At 56.4% G+C, this 20,615-nt stretch overlaps 1 protein-coding gene across 1 annotated transcript in view; it reads right to left on the reverse strand.

Annotated features, from left to right (window-relative positions):
* Positions 1-857: 857 nt before the first annotated feature.
* ANOS1 (anosmin 1) overlaps positions 858-20,615 on the reverse strand; it is a 176,289-nt gene continuing 156,531 nt past the window's right edge. The window contains exons 10-14 of the mRNA XM_045089275.1: positions 10,246-10,340; positions 7,862-8,033; positions 6,709-6,929; positions 5,285-5,426; positions 858-4,758 (exon numbers count right to left, since the gene is read on the reverse strand). Of these exons, the coding sequence (XP_044945210.1) occupies positions 4,700-4,758; positions 5,285-5,426; positions 6,709-6,929; positions 7,862-8,033; positions 10,246-10,340 (689 nt within the window). The 3' untranslated portion in view covers positions 858-4,699. The remainder of the gene's footprint in view (positions 4,759-5,284; positions 5,427-6,708; positions 6,930-7,861; positions 8,034-10,245; positions 10,341-20,615) is intronic.

A 20,615-nucleotide genomic window follows, 5' to 3' on the forward strand; every position in this document is an offset into this window, starting at 1 on the left:
GGCCCGCGTGCCGGTGAGGATAGGTGTGATGAGGCTGCCACGGGGAAGCATGAGCACGTGTGTGACCCTGCGTGGGGCCCGCCCGCACCCTCTGACCCTGGCTCGCGGCCCTGGCTCCCCGCATCTCACGGTCTCCACTTACCGCCTTCTGTTGTCCGGTCGCTGCATCTGCCGGTCCCACGTCTGCCTTGTAGGATGAGAACCATTGCAACAGGGGCTTTCCTTCTGCAGGCAGGTGCCCCCCAGAACGGGACCAGGTGCCCGGCGGAACCGGAGACGTGGCTCTCGGAAATGTACAATCATGTGGGGGACTGTGCAGGGGAGAGCAGGTCCCACCTCCCCGGGGTCACCCCCTGGGGCTCCTCAGGTTTCTGGGGCGGCGTCCGGCTCATTCCTCGCTGATGCCCCAGCGGGAAAGCGGGAACTCCTGGGGGGAGTGGGCTGGGGGGCTCTGTCTGCTAAGCATCTGACTGGTGGTTTCTGCTCAGGTCGTGACGTCAGGGTCGTGAGATGGAGCCCCACGTCGGGCTCTGCAGGGAGTTGGCTTGATTCTGTCTCCCTCTAGCCCTCCCCTGACTCCTGCCCGAGCGGGCACATTCTCTCAGATCAATCTTTTTAAAAACCCCACGGAAGCCATCAGCAATACCAGCCCTCCGTGAATCAGATGGAAGGTCGCCCCCGCGGTGATTCTCAGGGCGCACGCACGTGCGCGAGGACGATGGGCTGTCCCTTACACGCACCGCGCCCACCGTCCGTTCCTACCGACTTGTTGAGTCTCCCTGGGAATGCAGGGCACATGTGGAAAGTAAAAGTCTTTTCTTTTTTTTTTCCATAAAGAAATGAGTCCAGTCCACTGGGCGGGTTTAAGGATCCTTTATTACTGAATCAGTATGTACAGAAAACCCTCACGTGAAAACAATGAGTCACAGGGTAGCAGACTATGTACAATACTTTTCCATTTTTACAAAATTTTTTACAAGATTACTTCTCTCTGAATAGCACGACAGACACACACAAAAATCGAACTTTTTTTTTTTATTACATCGATAAATAAATATTGACTTGACATGACCAATAGAAGAGACGAGGGCTCTCCAGGCCATGGGGATGAGAAGGTAGCTGCTGCGTCATCCGTACGCGACAGCATCGTTAACGAAGGAAATAGCGGTCCGTTACAGACAGACCTCGGTTAATCACTCTGTAAATGGTGTAACTTGCTACAAGACTCAGGACAGGTGAGACACGGAATCCGGCCATGCACAACCGTAGGTAAGCGTCAGCGTCGTTATGCAGCTATTACTTTAAGTGAACTGTAAGTACATGCAACACGTATTTAGGCTTCGTGTGCTGGCGACAGCGCGAGAGTTAGTGTAACGAGGCAGAACTATTTGCAATCGTGGGAATGAGTCGTTAGTCAATCCATGGCCCACGGCGTAGGAAAGGGCATTAAATAAATAAATCATTATCGTTAGAGATGCCGACCAATAGGATGGATTAAATATCTATGCTCGGGTGACAGACAGACACATGCGCACTCGGTCTACCCATCAGGTTTTTCAGGGACGTGGTTCAGAGACATAATTCAGGGCTTTGCAGTCCAGTTCCCAGCCTGGCTCCCGGGACAGACTCCTGGGCTCCTGGGTCCTGCAGACAAGGCAGGTTCTCCCGAGTTTAGTAAATTGCACCCCGTCTCTGGTGCACGGATTCTCAGCGGGGACGGGGGACCTCATCCCCCAGGGGCACGTGGACAGCGTGTGAATGGTGGATTGTCGCAACACGGGAGGGTGCTCCCGGCACATGGTGGGTGAGTCCAGGGCCACCACTCGGTGCTCTACGGGGCTCATGGTGCCCTGGACACAGACTTTTCTGCACACTTACAGGTTCATCTAGGTTCCCAGCATTATGGACGCGTCTTTACACTTGAACTTTGCTTAATCGTCTTTCACCGTCTCTAATATGACCCGCTTAATCGTCTTTCACCGTCTCTAATATGACCCAGTGACACCACGAAGGACTTGAAAGGGCACACGCTCCCGTAAGAGGCACGTGCGGAGCCCCCGCTGGAAGGGCAGGGAGCGGGTCCCTTCCCCAAAGAGACCGCGGGCGGCAGGCAGACGGGGAGGAACTGTGGTGAGTACGGACTTAACCCCTGGGATCTCAGCACGTGGCATTCTCGATGGGCTCAATTGTTAAGACTAAGTATTCTCCCCGAATGTATTTTTTCTCCTATGAGAGAGACACGTTTCGTTTTCATAAGACGTATTGGAGACGGGCCACGAACGGTGTTTAGAGAAAACAACGCATAGTGTGTATCCTTTTCATTGGGGCGCTCAAATTTTTAAAATCAAAGAAAAAAATGTAATTATATCATGGCCAACGTGCATATTATTGAAGGTCGCTGGAATTCATAAACTCCTGTGTCCTTGATCATCTAATTAATATTTTTTTCCAATAATGTGAAAAATTAAAATTTTGTAATCGCAAAGTCCGATGCTCACAGGAGAGGCTTTCAAGTTTAAAGGAGGCTCTAAGCTTTAGAACCTTCCAGACTGAAAATGTATTTTCTCATTGTCTATTGCCCCAAAGACAGATAACTAAACTTCATAAAATCAAGCGTACAGAACAATAATATTTCATATCTCTGTGTACACTCCTGCGTTTTGAACGATACAACGGCACAAACATTTGGGGACACAAATACTGGATTTGTTCATGACAAGTTCAGGGTAGAGATAACCTTGTGGCCAATATTCGATGTCTTTGTTGGTGAAAATTTGAGAATTGGACATTCAGATGCGGCTCCTGGCACTGGCTGAGTCCTGGCTTCCGTGAAGGTCCCTGTGCTCCTGGTTCCCGCTTGGGCGGTTGGAAACAAGCGGTGCTCCTGTTCGTTCCGTGGGGAAGCAGGCGACTTCGGGGCACGTCGTGCGGCCCGTCCCGGCTGCGTCAGGAGCCGTGCTGGAGCACTGGGAAGCCCGGGCACTTTCGGGCAGGCCTTTCCCACGGGCGTCCCTGGTGCGGAGCTGCAGAACACCACGTGCGTCCTCGCCGGAAGTCTTGGCTACACAGCAGACCGTTTCTACTCTGTTTCCACATGTCCATGCGGACAGGCCGCGTTTCCCAAACATTCGCATCCGTCTGATCATAAAAACACTCCGTCTCGGTTTTCTAGCACGTTTGCCTTCAGAACTCACGGGTGGAGGAGTTCTGAGCTGTCCCTGCGTCCGCGCGCTTCCAGAAGCCCACAAGTACCCGGTGCCAGGCGCACAGCCCAGGAGCGCGGCCCCAGAGCTCTCCCCGGCCACCGGGGATGCGCAGAGGGAGGAGGAAGCCCTTCCTGCAAGACGCCGGGAGGTGGCTACGCTGCACTTTCCTCCCGGAGTGAGCGCCGGCGGCAGACACGGGACCCCACGGGACCCTCCTGGTTACGAGAACCGGGTCTGTCTGCACCACAGGGAGCTGTCAAGAGATTTCCGCAGTGAGTCACAGTGAAGGTGTGTGTGTGTGTGTGTGTGTGTGTCTGTGCACGCTTGCACGCGCGCACACACACACACACACACACAGATGGCTGCGAATTTTACATGGCATCTGCGGACGTTCCCTCAAGGAGAGCCTGGATGAGACTCAGCATTTCGGGGTTGAAGGCTGTGCCAGTGCTCGGTGACCCACGCTGGGAAGGCTGGTTTGGAGCCAGGTGGTGCCACGGGACGGATTCGGAAGAATAAAGGCAGGTGAAGCGCTCTCCTCTCCCTGACCGACCCTGTCCCACGTTACCGAGAATGTTCCAGCGTTCGCTTCGCTTCCTGGGACGAAGGAAAGGCGAATCTGGGGAAAGAACGCACGACACTCCACAGCTGGGATTCTCTCTTGAAGCGGGAGCTTTCGTACATCTTGACATGCACGACGCGGTGAAACAAAGGAGCGCGGCAGCTCCTTTCTGCGCGGAGGGAAAGGAAATTAGAACTAAGAAAATGTATCCGGGAGGCCTGTCCTGTTCTAGGAGGAAGCAGGAAAACGCATCCCCAGGAAAGGATTCTGATTTCTCCACGGCCGACGGACAGCGGCGAACTCGCTGGACGCGGCCTGCGCCGGGAGCCCCTCGTGAGACACGGGTCGCACACGCGCCGCTCGTTGGGCCCGGTGCGAACGGGGCCTGGGCTGCGGGTGTCGACGGTGGTGGCCGGAACTGACCGCTCTGTACTGGAGGTTCGAATCGTCGGAGAAGCGCTGTGACTACGTCGGGTTTGCAGACGGCCTCCCCTTACGTGATTCTGCAAATCCAAGCAATCATTGAACTTTTAAAAACGTTTTATTGATGGACGTCACGCTCGGTACGAGTGTGCCCTGCATGTGTGTTACACGGATGTGTTCCGGGCACGCGCGGCTCCGGGTCCGGGAGCTCTCGCTGTGCGGCCGTCCCGTGGAGATCCAGACGGTGTGTGCGCCGATGGGGGTACGGGGATGTCCTGCGTGGGGGCCTCGTCATTTCCTCCATGCCGGGAAGTGGTGTCCACCCCCACCGGTGGCCGTGCGTCACTCCTTTCCACCTGCGTAGAGATGGGCAGAGGGACCCAGGGCACAAGGTCACATGGGAGAGGGAGGTCATGCGGGGCACCCGCGGCCCTTGTAGCCGTGCGTCGACGCCGCGCAGCTCCACCCGCCGGCTCGTTCCGTGATTCTCAGACGCTGTTGGAACCGTTTAGTGTCTTTCTGGAGAAGGCGGGTGGTGGTGGGGATGCTGAGCTCTCAGATGGGGTCCTGGAGGGGGGACAGGACACACGGGTCAGTCATGGTGCGCTACAGGAAGCAGGGGCTGGTGAGGACAGCGTCCGACCCCCAGAGAGCTCCCGCCTGCAGCCGCGTCTCTCCTGCGCGGACTCGGACGCCCCTGCCGCCCCTTCCCTCCTGCCTTCCGCCCCGATGTCCGTAATATCCCGGGAGGAACGGGACAAGCCCGCTTCCTGCGTCTCAGTTCAGAAGCCAGCCCGGTCCTTCCCGGTCCTCAGGACAGAAACACGTCACCGCTTCCGTCCGAGATCCAGTGTCGGAGGAGGAGCAGTGGGACAGCACGGCCCGACGGCACAGGGCAGGGCCGCTCTGCTTGCCCGTCCTCAGCGAGTGCAGGAGCCGCAGCCGCACACCCGCGCCAGCACCGTGCGACGGCGTCCGGCCCGCAGACACTCGTGGGAGACAGAGTTCCGGGTCCAGAGAACCCGGAGCCCGGGGTCCGGCGCCAAGCCTAGTGTCTCCTGCAGACCGTGGCCCGTGCGTGTCCCCCACTCACTGTGCGCGGAGGGCGGCGTGAGGTCGGGCGTCCAGAAGGTTTTGATGGTGGCCGGGCCTTCGCCTCCCGCGGTCAACACCTGCACTTCCAGTCGGTACAGCGTGGACGGTCTCAGGTTGGGCACCGCGAGGACGTAATGGTCCTGGGAGCCACACGAAACGAGATGCTCGTCAGTGAGACCTTTCCAGAACAGGCACGGGACACGCGTCCTCTGAGCGGCTCCTCCCCGGCGGAGAGCAGGTGTGCGTGCGGAGAGCGGCAGGTGTGCGTGCGGAGAGCGGCAGGTGTGCGTGCGTGGAGAGGGGCGGGCGTGAGCGTGCGGAGAAGGGCAGAGGTGGGCGCTTGGAGGGCGCGGGGGTGGCTGTGCAGAGAAGGGCATGTGTGAGCCCAGGGCCGAGGGCAGGCGTGGGGGTGCGGAGAGGGACAGAGGGGAGGCACGGACAAGGGCAGGGGGGAGCGGGGGCAGGGTAGAGCGGCAGGGGGGAGTGCCCAGAGAGGAGAGGGGCAGGGTGAGCACAGGCACGGGTGGCCGTTGCGTCTGCTGCCCCTCGTGCCCGTGGAGCCGTCTGCCGCGTCTCCCCCCGACGCCCCCGGCTGGGCAGTCCCATGCTTGGCCGGGAAGGGCCGTGGGGAGGGGCCGGTTCTCAGGCTCGCCCTCGGGATTTCATTTTTTCCTCCTTAACGTAAGACTTTCCCATGGTTGAAAGTGGTCTTCTGCCCGTCTTGTGGTGTGAATTCCTGATAATCCAAATTTCAGGGAACGAGCCAACTGTTTCCCTCAACACACAGTGCCCATGACTGAAAATGTTTATTTTTATGCCAACACATTCTTCTCAAAATTCAATAAAACCTAATACATTCATAGAATAACTACTTTCTAATTCCAAGGAATTTTTCCTTCCGGACTTAAGGTTTTTTCTTTCTTTCTTTTTTCCTTTCTTTTGGGAGCCAGAGTTGGATATCCTAAGGGCATTTTTGGAGGGAGTGAAAGCCCACACAGGGGTTTTTTTTTCCAAGCCAAGGAATTAAGTGGCCTGGAAGACAGGCCAGCGCTTTATGGGCTCGAGCCAAATGTGAACCGGGAAAGGGGGAGAAACAACAGGCTGCCTCTAGCTGGTTACCCCCAGTTTAACAGTGCAAACAGCGCACGTCCGCTCGGACCGCAGCGACATGGCTTCACAGACTGTTCAGTCACTTGCCTACGACCCAGGCCGGGGCTGCCGAGGCTCAGGGCTCACGGACCGGACGGCTGGCCCTGCTCCCGGCGGCCCCTTGTCCTGACCCCCTCCAGCACCCTCCTCCGGCCCGCGGGGGAAGGCGCGGCGGGAAGGCTCGGTGGCGGGCAGGCGGCCTGGCGGCAGGACCCCGCGGGCGGCCGGCAGGACGGGGACGGCGGCGACACGGGGAGCAGAGCGGGCACCTACCGAAGGCAGGATCTGCGAGCGGGAGATGATGCTGTTGGGTAAGCTGTTCTGTCTGCTCTCGGTCGTGACCTCGGCCCAGGTCACTTGGAAGCCGGTCATGGGCTGGTAGAGGTTGGCCTTGGCCATCTTCCAGGAGAAGTGGGCCGTGATGTTGGCGTCCTGGACGACGAAGGAGGCAGAGAGGTTTTCGGGCTTGGCGAGCACTTTGGCCGTCACGTGACCTGCGGCGAGGGGGAGAGGGGGCCCGCGTGAGGCTGCCGGACGGACACGGACAACAGGGCCCATCTGCACGCACCGCGGGCCCTGCGGGCGGCGAACCCAGAAGGAGGCACAGGCAGGCTGAGCTGGGCCTCCACGCACGGCTTCTGGAAACCACCTGTTTTGCCCTCCGGGGACGGTCTGTGAGTCAGAGTCGCTCTTTCCCTGCAGCTGGGTGCTGGTGCTTTGGGAAGTCTTTCCTGAGCCCTGCTTTGGGGGCGGACGAGGGAATTCTGCCGTGCGGTGTGGCCCGGCTGCCGCTCCGAGAGCGGAGGTGACCACGGCGACAAGGGCGGACAGTGAAGTGATGGGACGTCGTGCCGCGTCGCTCGGGGGAGCTCAGGGAGCCGTGCGGCTGCCGCGAGGGATGCGTGCAGACTCGGAGTTTGGTACGTGGCTGGGCACAGGACGTAAAGGCAGCTGGCGCGGCAAGGGGCCGGGAGAGAAACGGAATAGTGCGGCGTCGCCGAAGCCCGCAGTACGGGAACTTTTCCTTCGTTCCCAGCGGGCAGGGCCGTGAGTGCCGGACCTCGTCCCGGGCCTGGGACAACGGAACCATGACGTGTCTAGCTGTGAGCACATCAGCGCCTGAATGGGGCCACCGGACGGCCATCCGGAAGACGGCAGCTTTCGGCGGGTCCGGCCCGCAGAACCGGTTCCCGAAAGTGTTCTGAGTGCCGCCAGCATCCTAGAGCGCGCCTGGAAGCTGGGGGGAGACGCGCTGGCTGTCCGGGGCAGCTGAGTGGGGGGCAGGAAACACGCCTGGCTGTCCGGGGCAGGTACTGGCGGGGAGGGGGTGTGTCTGGGTGTCTGGGCAGCTAACATGGGGGGCAGGGAAGGGACAGAAGGAGACGCACCGGGTCTCCGGGGCAGCTGAGGGGGGCGAGAGACGCACCTGGCTCTCCGGGGCAGCTAACGGGCTTGTGGCTCTTCCCCTTCAGGGCGGAGCAGGGCGGCGTGGTAAAGAACACCGTCTCTGCCTTCAGGCGGCCGGCGGGTCGCGTGGGCTGCACGGTCACCTTGTATTTGCAGGAGAACGACAGATCTTGAAGAATGATGTAATTGTCCTAAGAGCAAGAGAAAGAGAAGATGCTGCACGAAGTCTCCTTGGGGACACACGCCCGGCAGGAGCTGAAACCCTAGAGCGACAAGGACAACGTCCTCTGCACGCAGCGCGCGCCATGTGGCTTTTACACACAGCCGAGAAGCCGCCGGTCCCCGTTGGGACGAAGGCCCACCGCCGCCTCCACCTCGGGCATGGAAGACACCCCTGGACTTGGGCAGGACCGCGGCGCCTTCCAAGCAGGCCTGACGCAACCGCAAGCACCAGTGTCCGTGGTTGGAACAGGACGGAACGGGGAACTCGGGCTTCTCTGGGACTCGGGTCAGGGCTCCTCTGTCCGTCTGCACCTTCCTGCCCCGTTGCGGGCTGCTGTTCCGGCCTCGGGCCGTCCTGCTGCGCCCGCCGACCGCAGAGCCGCACCGCGCACTAAGGGGCGGGCCTGGGTGTGGGGCCGTCGTGAGCGCAGCTCCGTGCCCGGCACGTGGGCCTGCGCAGCCTCTCCGGTCTGCGCCGCCGTCGGATCCGAGCCCGATGCCCTCGAGGGAAAGACGCAGACGGGACCCCTGTCCGGGCGTGCAGGACCCGCCCCGCGAGAGCCGCATGGGCGAGGCGGGAGCACACACCGGGAGGGCGGGACAAGCCGAGGCTCCGCCCACTCCGCCCCTCGCGGAGTCCCGAGTCCAGGAGCCCCGGGATGCGCACGGAGTGGGGTGCGCACGGCGGGGGAGGGGAGGGGCTGGCGCCTGATGGCGGGGGCAGTGCGCACCCCGGAATTCAGGGCCCCGCGCACCTGCAGAGTAGCAGGGAGCCTCGCAGGCCTGCGGCGTCGCCGTGGGGGACAGAAATGCTTTCCTGCGGGAGTGGGATCGCACCCTCCCTGGGAACACGCTGCAGTCCCGACCCGCCAGGGTCAGCGCTGGGCAGCTCTTTCGGGAACGCTTCCAGCGGGCGTGGGAGGCAGACCTCGAGAGCACGAGGTGGACTCCCGGCCGCCCCTCCTAACTGCAAACCAGGCGCCTACAAGCTGTTTACAAACGGCGGAGGCCAGCGGCAGCGTCTAGCGGGCGGCAGCGTGATGCCCACTTCTCTGGGACACACGTCCAGGTCCAGCTCCGTCTTCCCTTCAGGGTTTGCGGAGGGGAGAAGTCACACTTGGCTGCGCCCTGGGAACAAGGCAGATCCCCGACCACGGCAAGGCGCACCCGGGAACACTAGGGAAAGCCTCCCCGGTGCGCACAAGAACAGGAACAGACCCTGCTTTGGTCCTGCCTCCCTGCCGTCCGAGTAGGCTTCCCTTGGACCGATGCCATTCTTTCTCTGTTACCCCGGGCCCCAAACTTTGGAAGCAGCCTACCACGGGCGCGCTTTGGGACAAGTCAAATCCGGTAAAAATCTGTATTTCTGCAGATCCACGGACTTGTGTTATCTCACTTTATCTTAAAGTCATGTGATCCGATTGGATTCTAAACATACTGTACTTGCTGCTTTAGAAAATATTCAGAAGAAAACTGTTCCCCTTGTCGATCGGGTATCAGCCCCTCCGATGGCTGGCGCTGCCTGTGGGTGTTGTGAACCGCGCTGGGTCCCTGCGCCGTCGCCCTCCTGGCACTCTCCGCTGTGTGATCGAAGCTCCTCTCGAGTTCATGCGTCGCCCCCGTGTTTGGAAGAGGTCGTGCGGTAACACTGATCTGGTGACGGTCCCCAGGGCGTTGACATTCTTTCCAAATTAAGTCAGGAAAGCGTCGGGGCTCCGTCTGGGGCTCAAACAACAGCTCTGCGCACTGAGCGACGGGTCGCGGCAAAGCAAGGCGCCGAATGGTCGTCAGAAGTTGACGGGGACAGTAACCCCTTACATCGTGCCGCCAAGATCCAGAAATCAAGGCAAAGCTTTCGTCCAACAAAAGGCAGACGCATAACAACCTGGAACCAGGTCCCCTCTGACCCCGGAGTCCCAAGGAAGCGCGTCTTTAACCCTGTGTTCTATGAGCTGCCCTGAGCCGATGGGCTCGAGTCCCTAGGGAGGTTGTGAGCAAGGACAGAGCACGAGAGCACCGTTGTGTGGACCTGTGTACCTCGTTACTAGTCAGCAGCCACCGGGTGACAACGAGCTCTCGGGGGCCGGGGGGAGCGCCCTTCACCCATCTCTCTGCATAGCTGCTACCCAGACCCCAGGGAGCCAGACACGCGCGAGCCGCGAGCCACGTGACGCCTCTCACCTGGGTGATGCCGGAGGAGGCCTCGGCCGCGCTGCTCCGGTTCTGGGCACAGGCCTCTGGGAGCCACTGCACATGGTAGCGACTGACACCGGGATCTGCAAGGTCAGAGGAACACAGGCTGCAGCCACGGTCCCCATCGGCCGCGGCTCCCAGACTGGGGCGCAGCGGGAGGGGCGCGCGCATGTGCTGCAGGCGTCCGAAAGCGCACACGGGACAAGGCAGGGAGCCGGTCTGCAGAACCTGGACTGTCGCCGGGAGGAGAGTCCAGGAGAAACCCAGGAAAGAGGCCAGAAAGTACAGGACAGGCCCGGCAGCATGGCCACGAGGTGCGGAGGGGGATCTCGCCCTGGTTTGTGGACCGAGTGCACCCCCACGCTAGAGGGCGGCCCTCAGCCCAGGAGGCCTCATTCCTGCAGCGGGGAACCGTCAGCACAGGTGCGGCTCCGACCCTTCCGGGAAAGCTGAGGGCCCGTGCAACCCGGGCCACCTGAACAGCACGTCCTCGCAGAGGGAGCCCCGAGGGTCGCGATGCAGTCCCCAGTGCGCATGACCATTCCCGCAGCCCGTGGCCCGGGACAGCAGCTCCCCGTGTACTCGTTGCATGTGGTCCCCCAAACCCTGAGCCGCTCAGGGTGCCCGTGAGAGCACAGAGCCCGCAAGCCCGTCCTGCCTGGGCTGAGCAGCGTGTTCTCTGCCCAGTGCTGGACTCTGGGCCATCGCTCAGGGAAAGGACAAACCCACGACGAGCCCCTCGCCCAGTGTGGGGAGGGAGGTCTGGCCTGTGTCGGGTCAGTCGCCCACCCGTGGGCCCGAGGGTGGGAACGGGTGCCTCTCTGGCACCAACCAGCGCCTCATCCCGGTGCCCAAGTGCTGGATGGGGCTTTGCTGAGGGGAAAACGCTCAATGGCACTGGAGGACCCCAGGGAAAGCCGGTTTGAGCACTTTGGAATGAGAAGAGACCTTGGGTCTGAGAGGCTGAGCAGGGGTCAAGCAGGTGCCCTGGGTGTTTGCTTAAAAGGGGAACCCCCGACCAGATGCTGTGCGAGGCACGCAGCAGGTTGCGGGCTTTTTTGAGGGAAAGAACGGGACGTTCTACACAAGCGTGAGGTCGGCGAGTGACTGCCTCTGCTTCCGTTGCAGTGCTGCTGGTCGGGGCACAGAATGGACCAACCACTCTGAAACAGCTGCTCTCGGGACCTTAGGCACTGACGGGCAAGGGAAACAGTGAACAAGGCAGGTGCGTACGGTCCACCTGAGGCTAGAGGGGGTGTGTGGGTTCACGCGGATCAGTACAGAGGGGAGGGGCTGGTGCACAGCCAAGACGTACAACTGTGCCGACAGTGGCTGCAGTGTTACTCGGAGATCGAGCTCTCAAGGGCGACGCAGATCAGGCCTGCTGGTGGGCGCGGGCCAGTCTATACACGTTCCTGGTAGTGCGGGTGGTCCTGGGTCGTCTGTAAAGCAGTGGCCAGTGCAGATGTCCGTGGGCAGTTTAGATGTCCATGGGCGGTGTAAATAGTGGTGGACAGTGTAGATGGCGGAAGGCAGTGTAGATGGCCGTGGGCGGTGTACATGGTCGTGGGCAGTGTTCATGGCTGTGGACAGTGTAGATGTCCATGAGCAGGACTGGCGCTGGCGTGGGCAGTGTAGATGGCCCTGGGCAGGCCTGGCATCCGTGTGGGCAGTGTAGATGGCCATGGCAGTGTACATGTCCATGAGTAGGCCTGGTGCTGGCATGGGTAATGTAGATGGCCGTGGGCAGGCCTGGTGCTGGCGTGCGTAGTGTCGATGGCCATGAGCAGTGTAGATGGCCATGGATTGTGTAGATGATTGTGGGCAGTGAAGATGGCCATGGGCAGGTTGGTGCTGGCATGGGTAGGATAGACAGCCGTGGGCAGTGTAGACGGCTGTGGGCAGGCCTGGCGCTGGTGTGGGTAGTGTAGATGGCCATGGGAAGTATAGATGATTGTGCGCAGCGTGGATATCATGGGGAGTCTAGATTGTTGTGGGCAGGCCTGGTAATGGCAGTGTACATGACCGTGGGCAGAACTGTGACTGGTGAGGGCAGTGTAGATAGCCAGGGGCAGGCCTGGAGTTGGCATGGGTAGTGAACATGACCATAGGCAGCGTAGATGGCCATTGGAAGGCCTGGCACTGGCATGGTCTCTGTACATAGCCGTGGGCAGTGTAGACGGCTGTGGGCAGGCCTGGCACTGGCATGGGTAGTGTAGATGACTGTGGGCATTGTAGACAGCATGGGCAGGCCTGGCGCTGGCGTAAGCAGTGTAGATGACTGTGGGCAGTGTAATTGGCCATGGGAAGGCCTGGTACTGCTTGGTCAGTGTAGATGGCCGTGGGTATTGCAGATGGCCATGGGCCGTGGAGATGGCCGTGGGCAGGCCCAGTGCTGCCGTGGGCAGTGTAGATGGTTGTGGGCAGCCCTGGCACCAGCCTATATAGTGTAGATGGCCATGGTCAGTGTAGATACCGTGGGCAGTCTAGATGGCCGTGGGCAGTCCAGATGACCTTGGGAAGTCTAGATGACTGTGGGCAGTCTAGATGGCCATGGATAGTTTAGATGACCATGGGTAATATACATGGCTATAGGCAGGTACATGGTCCTGAGTGGGCCTAGCACTGGTGTGGGTAGTGTAGATGGCCATGGGCAGTCTAGATGGCCGTGGGTACTGTAAATGGCTGTGGGCAGGCCTGGCGCTGGTGTGGGTAGTGTAGATGGCCGTGGGCAGAGTAGATACCATGGACTGTCTAGATGGTCGTGGGCAGTGCAGATGGCCTTGGGCAGTCTAGATGACCATGGACAGTTTACATGACTGTGGGCAATGTACATGGTCATGAGTGGTGTACATGGTTGTGAGCAGGCCCAGGACTGGCGTGGGGAGTGTATATGGCTGTGGGTAGTCTAGATGGCTGTGAGTACTGTAGATGGCCAGGGGCAGGTCTGGTGCTGGTGTGGGTCGTGTAGATGGCTGTGGGCAGTGTAGATTGCTGTGAGCAAGCGTGGCTCTGCTGTGATTAGTGTAGATGGCCTTAAGCAGTGTAGATGGCTGTGGGCAGTGTAGATGGCTGTGGGGAGGCCTGGCACTGGCATGGGTAGTGTAGATGGCCATGGGCAGTGTAGATAACTGTGGGTAGTATAGATGACTGTGGGCAGTGTAGATGGCTGTGGTAGGCCAGGCAGTGGTGTGGGTAGTATAGATGTCCATGGGGGAATGTAGAGTGTAGATGGCCTTGGGCAGACCTGGCGCTGGCATGGATAGCGTAGATGGCTGTGGGCAGACTTGGCATTGGTGTGGGTAGTGTTAATGGATGTGGATAGCTTGGATGGCCATAGGCAGTGTAGATGGCCATGGGTCGTGTAGACGACTGGGCAGTGTAGATGGCCGTGGGCAGGTCTGGTGATTGCAACAGCATTGTAGATGACTGTGGGCAGTGTTGATGGCCATGGGCAGTGTTGGTGGCTGTGGGCAGTGTTGGTGGCTGTGGGCAGTGTAGATGGCTGTGGATAATGTAGATGGCCGGGGGGTGACCGTGGGCTGTGTAGATGGCCGTGGGCAGGCCTGGTGACGGCAAGGGCAGTATAGATGACCATGGGTACTGTAGATGGCCATAGGCAGGCCTGGCGCTGGTGGGGGTAGTGTAGATCGCTGTGGGCAGTAATAGATGGCCATGGGCAGGCCTGGTGCTAGTGAGGGCAGTGTAGATGGCCGTGGACAGCCAGGCCAGCTCATGGCCGTGTACACGGCCCATAGCCAGCAAACTATCAACGGCCATCTAGACTGCTCACACCAGTACCAGGCCTGCCCACAGCATCTACACTGCCCGTGGCCATCCATACTACCCCCAGCCATCCACACTGACCTCGGCCATCTACAATGCCCACAGCCGTCTGCACTGCCCACAACCTTCCACACTACCCAGGCTAGCGCCAGGCCTGCCCACTGTCATCCACACTGCCCATGGCCACCAACACTGAAAACAAGAGCGCCAGGCTGGCCAAAAGCCATCTACACTGCCCACGGCCATCTAAATTGTCCACACCATCGCCAGGCCTGCCGACGGCTATCTATACCCATGGACATCTACACTGCCCATGGACATCTACACTGCTAATGTCATCTACGCTGCCCACACCAGTGTTAGGCCTGCCCACAGCCATCTACACTGCCTCAGGTCATCTACATGCCCCATGGCTATCTACACTACCCACACCACTGCCCAGCCTTACCACGGCCATCTACACTGTTCACGGCCATCTACACTACCCACGCCAGCTCCAGGCCTGCCCATGGCTGTCTGTGCTGCCCACAGTCATTTACACTACCCATGGTCATCTACACTACCCATGCCAGTGCCACACCTGCCCACGGCCATCTACACTGCCCACGAGCATCTACACTGCCCATGGCATGCAGAGTCCACGCCAGTGCCAGGCCTGCTCACAGCCATGTACTTGCTTTTTTTTTCAGTGTTGAATGCCATGCGCCGTGTACATGGGCATGGGCAGGCCTGGCAGTAATGTGGGCAGTGTAGATGGTCGTGGTTAGTAGCCACTGCCTGTAGCCAGGGCCAGGCCTGCCCACAGTCATCTGCACTGCCCACGGCCATCTACAGAGCCCATCCCAGTGCCAGGCATTCCCACAGCCATCTAGAGTGCCCACAGTCATCTACACTACCCACGACAGCTCCAGGTCTGCCCACGGCTGTCTACAGTGCTCACAGCCGTCTACACTACCCACGCCAGCGCCAGGCCTGCCCATGGCAATCTACACTGCCCACAGTTATCTACACTACCCACGGCCACGTACACTGCCCACGCCAGCACCAGGCCTGCTCACAGCCACGTACTTACTGTTTTTTCAGTGTTGAATGCCATGGGTAGTGTACATGGCTGTGGTCAGTCCTAGCGGTAACGTGAGCAGTGTAGATGGCCGTGGGCACTCTAGATGGCTGTGGACGGTGTAAATGGCTGTGGGCAGTGTAGATGGCCATGGGCAGGCCTGGTGGTGGAATGAGCAGTGTAGATGGGCATGGGCAGTGTAGATGGTCGTGGGTAGTTTAGATGACTGTGGGCAGTGTAGGTGGCCGTGGGCAGGCCTGGTGCTGGTGACATTGTCTACGGCCATCTACACTACCCTCACTAGTGCCAGGCCTGCCCATGGCCATCTACACTGCCATTGCCAGGCTTGTCCATGGCCATCTACACTGCCCACGGCCATATACACTACCCTCACCCATGCCAGGCCTGCCCAAAGCCATCTACGGTGCCCACGGCCACCTATACCGCCCATGGTCAACTACGCTGCCCTTGCCAGCGCCAGGCCTGCCCACAGCCATCTAGACTACCCATGCCAGCGCCAAGCCTGCCCACAGCCATCTAGACTACCCATGACCATCTACACTACCCACAGTCATCCAAACTACCCATGCCAGTGCCAGGCCTGCCCACGGCCATCTAGACTACCCATGACCATCTACACTACCCATAGTCATCCAAACTACCCATGCCAGCGCCAGGCCTGCCCACAGCTCATGCACATCTACACTGCCCACGGCCCTCTACACTACTCATGGCCATCTGCACTGCCCACAGTCGTCTAGCTTACACACGCCATCTACACTATCCACAGCCGTCGACACTACCCATGGCAGGACCAGGCCTGCCCATGGCCATTTACAGTGGCTGCCCCAGTGCCAGGCCTGCTTACGGCCATCTACATTGCCCACGGCCATCTGCACTGCCCAGACCAGCACCAGGCTTGCTCACGGCAGTCTACACCGCCCACAGCCATCTGCAGTGCCCATGGCCACCTACACTACCCACCACAGCACCAGGCCTGCCCATGGCCATCTTCAGTGCACACGGCCATCTAGACCGCCCACGGCCATATACACTACCCTCACCAGTGCCAGGTGTGCCCACGGCCAACTACAGTGCCCATGGCTGTCTACACTCCGAAAAGCAGAGGGCAGAATTCCATCAGGGCAGCTGAACAGCCGGAACTTTGACCCTCACTGGGCGAGACTCTGGGGAACTGGGCGGTGGTGGGGGGGGTGTGGGGAGGCAGTGCGCAGATGTGGAGTTCCTCCCCTGCCAAGAGACTGCACAACAGCTGGCGTGCAGAGCAGCAGCTGAGAAGCAGCAGTGTGCAGCACACGGGGGGTCCCCGGCAAGGACATTTGTTCCCTAAGCTCAGAATGTGTGGGCCTGGCAGGGATGTGTGGGACCTGAGTCCGAGAACAAACGAGGGGTGGGCAGCACAGACTCTGTGCCAACAGTGCTCCTCTGCAGATGTGGCTCCCAGAGCCAGGCCTCGGCTGCAGGCCTCCCCGCCAGGAGGCCCTCAGGAGCCCTGCTGCCGGCACACGTCCTGCCCTCATGTGCTCCTGAGCCACCCACCCCCTCCCACACCGTTTGGGCCAGCCCACGGAGAGCGGGGCCACGGGCCTGGCACTATGCCGTCACCACCCCCAAGGTGATGCCTTGGGGAGAGGGGCAGAAGGCCAACGTGCTGTCTGGCCGCAGCCCCCGTGGCAGCCTGGGGGCTCCCCCCACCCACAGATGACTGGGAGCGCGTGCCCTAGGGGTGGGAGCTCCTCCAGCTCTGCCCGACGCCAGGTGTCACCCGCTCAGGTGCAGCATGGCCCCACACTGGCCCGTCAGCACCATGGGGACCAGTCCCTGCCCATGATATGTAGAGCAGAGGACAAGAGAAGAATAAAGAACTACAAAAACAACTGTAAAACAAGTAACTCAATGACAACAAGCACACACCTATTCAAAGTTACTTTGAACGTAAATAGACTAAATGCCCCAATCTAAAGACACAGGGCGAGGGAATGGATAAAAAAGCAAGACCCAGCTCCATGCGGCCTAGAGAGACTCATTTCAGACCTAAAGACACCTGCAGACTGAGCATGACGGGATGGAAAAGCATTTATCAGGCAAATGGAAGTGACAGGAAAGCCTCGTGACAACACTGAAATCAGACAGACGAGACTTTAAAACACAGACCGTCGCAGGAGACAGAGAAGGACACTACGTAATCATAATGGGAGCAGTCCGACAAGATCTAACACGTGTAAATACTTATGCACCCGTGTGGGAGCGTACAACTCCATAAAAGCAGTTAATAACAAGCAAAAAGGAAGTAATCCATGATAACACAACAGTAGGGGACTTGACCGCCGCACCACATCAACCGACCGATCACCGAAGCAGGAAATCAGCAAGGAAACAGTGGCTCTGAATGAGACATCAGACCAGAAAGATCTGATATACTCAGAACTTTCCACCCTACAACAGCAGAATATACATTCTCCTCAAGTGCACATGGGACCGTCTCCAGAGCAGATCACTTCTTATGCCACAGTATTAGTCTCAACAAATTAAAAAAGGTTAAGTCCTACTATGCATCTTTCCGAACCACAACACTCGGAAACTAGAAATCAACCACAAGAAAAAGTCTATAAAAAATACAAATACATGTACATCACATAACATGCTACTGAATAATGACTGGGTCACCCCAAAAATCGAAGAGAAAATAAAAAAAATACATGGAGACATATGAAAATGAAAATACAAGGCTCAGAATCTTTGGAATCCATTAAAAGCTGTTTTAAGAGGGAAGCTTATAGCAGCAGAGGCCTACCTCAAGAATCAAGAAAAATCTGACCAACCTTACAGCTGAAGAAGCTAAAAGAAGCACAAACAAAACCCAAACTGTTTTAAGAATGCAGTAATAAAGATCAGAGCAGAAATAAGTGAACGAGAAACCAAAAATAATACAACAGATCAATGAAACCAGAAGCGGGTTCTCTGTAAGTAGCAACAGAACTGATACACCTTTAGCCAGAGTCAGGAGAGAGACGGGGTTGGGGGTGGGGGGAGGGGCTCCAACAAAGTCAGATACGAAACAGGAGTCATAGGAACCAAATCCACAGCCACAGAGGATTATCAGAGAATATTATGGAAAATTAAATGCCAACAAATTAGACAACCTAAAAGAAATGGATAAATTCTTCAAAACACATACCTCCCAAAACTGAATCAGGAAGGAAGAGAAAATATGAACAGACTGGTTATCATTACTAAGAGTAACAAAAAAAGTCCCAACGAACACAAGTCCAGGTCCAGACTACTTCACAGGCAAATTTTACTAAACATTTAAAGAAGAGGAGTTAATACCTATTCTTCTGAAACTATTCCAAAACATAGGGGGAAACCTTCCAAATTCATTGTATAATGCCAGCACTGCCTGATACCAAAACCAGATAAAGACACTACCAAAAAAAAAAAAAAAAAAAAAAAAAAGGAACTACAGACCAATATCCCTGATGAAGATAGATGTAAATCCTCAGCAAAATATCAACAAATGAAATTCAACAATAATGATTAACAAAGTCATTCTCCATCATCGTATAGGATTTACTCCTGGGACGCAAGGGTGGTTCAGTATTTGCAGGTGAGTCATATTGTGTGATGTGATACATCAACAAGAGAAAGGACAGAAACCATATGATCATTTCAAGAGATGTAAAAAAAGCAGCTGATAAAGTACAACATCTGTTTACAGTAAAAACCCCCAACAAAGTAGGTTTAGAGAGAACATACCTGAACATAATACAGGCCATCTATGAAAAACACACAGCTAGCACTACACTCGGTGGTGGAAAACTGAGAGCTTTTCTCCTAAGGTCAGAAATAAGACAAGGATGTCCACTCTCATCACTTTTACTCAACATGATAGTGGAAGTCAAAGCCACAGCAGTCAGACAAGAAAAAGAAATAAAATGCACCCACACTGTAAGAAACAAGTAAAACTTTCACTATTTGCAGATGACAGGATACTATATATAGATAAACCTAAAATTTCCCCCCAAAACTAATAGAACTGATCAGTTCAGTAAAATCACAGGATATGAAACCAATATCTTAAAATCTGTTGCATTTCCATACACCAATACCACCATAGCAGAGAAATTAAGAAAACAATCCTATGAACAATTGTACCCAAAATAATAAAATACCTAAGAATAAACTTAATCAAGGAAGTAAAAGACCTGTACTTGGAAAACTATAGAACACTGATGAGAGAAATTGAAGGGGTGCCGGGATGAGCATGGTAGAGCATGTGACTCCTGATTTTACTGTCAAACCCAATGTTAGAAAGAAGGAGACAGAGAAAGAGAGAAAGAAAGAAAAAACTATAGAGGACACAAACAGATGGAAGGCTATTCCCGTGTATCTAAATTAAATACTAAAATAATTAAATATTAAATATTCCTATAATATTTAAACATATTATTAAAATGCCCATTGTACCCAGAGCAAATACACATTCAAATCAATCCCTATCAAAGTAGCATGTTTTCCAAAAATGCTCAAAAGAACATTTTTCACAGAGCTAAAACAAACAATCCTAAAGTTTGTATGGAACCACAAAAGAGTCTGAGTGGCCAAAGCAATCTTGAGCACAACTGGAGGTATCTCAATCTTAGATATCAAGTCACACCTGAAAGCTATAGTAATCAACACAGTATGGTTCTGCCCATAAAAACAGACACAAAGATGAGAGGAACAGAATGGGGAGAACCCAGAAATGAACCCACGATTATGGTCATTCCTCTTTCACAAAGGAGGCAAGAATATGCAATGGGAAGATGTGTCTTCAACAGATGGTTCTGGGAGAACTGAACAGGGACACACACAAAAGAAACAGGACCACTTTCTTATATCCTGCACAAATATAAGTCCAAAATGGATTGAAGACCTACATGTAAGACCCGAAACCATAGAACTCCTCCAAGGAGCACAGGCAGTAATTTCTCTGACCTCAGCCCTAGCAGCGTTTTTCCTGAATACAACTTCTGAGGCAACTTAAGCAAAAGCAAAAATAAATTATTGGGATTTTGTCAAAATTAAAGTTTCTGGACAGTGAAGGAAATCAGTCACCGGAACTAAAACACAGCCTACTGAATGGGAGAAGATGTTTACAAATGATATATCCAATAAAGGGTTAATCTCCAAAATATATTAAAAACTTATCAAACTGAACACCCCAAGCTCCAAGAGCCCAATTAAAAAATAGGCAGAACATATGAAGAGACATTTCTCCAAAGAAAACCTACAGATGGCCGACAGACCCATGGAAAGAGGCTCAGCATCAGGGAGATACAAATCAGAACTGTGAGCTCCCACCTCGTACCTGTCAGAATGGCTAAAATAAAAACCAGAGGAAACAAGTGTTGGCAAGGATTGGAGAAAAAGGAACTCTCATGTACTGTTGGTGGGAATGCAAACTGGTGCAACCAGTGTGGAAAACAGGACGGAGGCTCCTCAAATAATT

This window comes from Mustela putorius, unplaced genomic scaffold (genome assembly GCF_011764305.1).
Source record: "Mustela putorius furo isolate JIRA1106 unplaced genomic scaffold, ASM1176430v1.1 tig00003836_pilon_pilon_pilon, whole genome shotgun sequence".
Taxonomy (NCBI): Eukaryota; Metazoa; Chordata; class Mammalia; order Carnivora; family Mustelidae; genus Mustela; species Mustela putorius.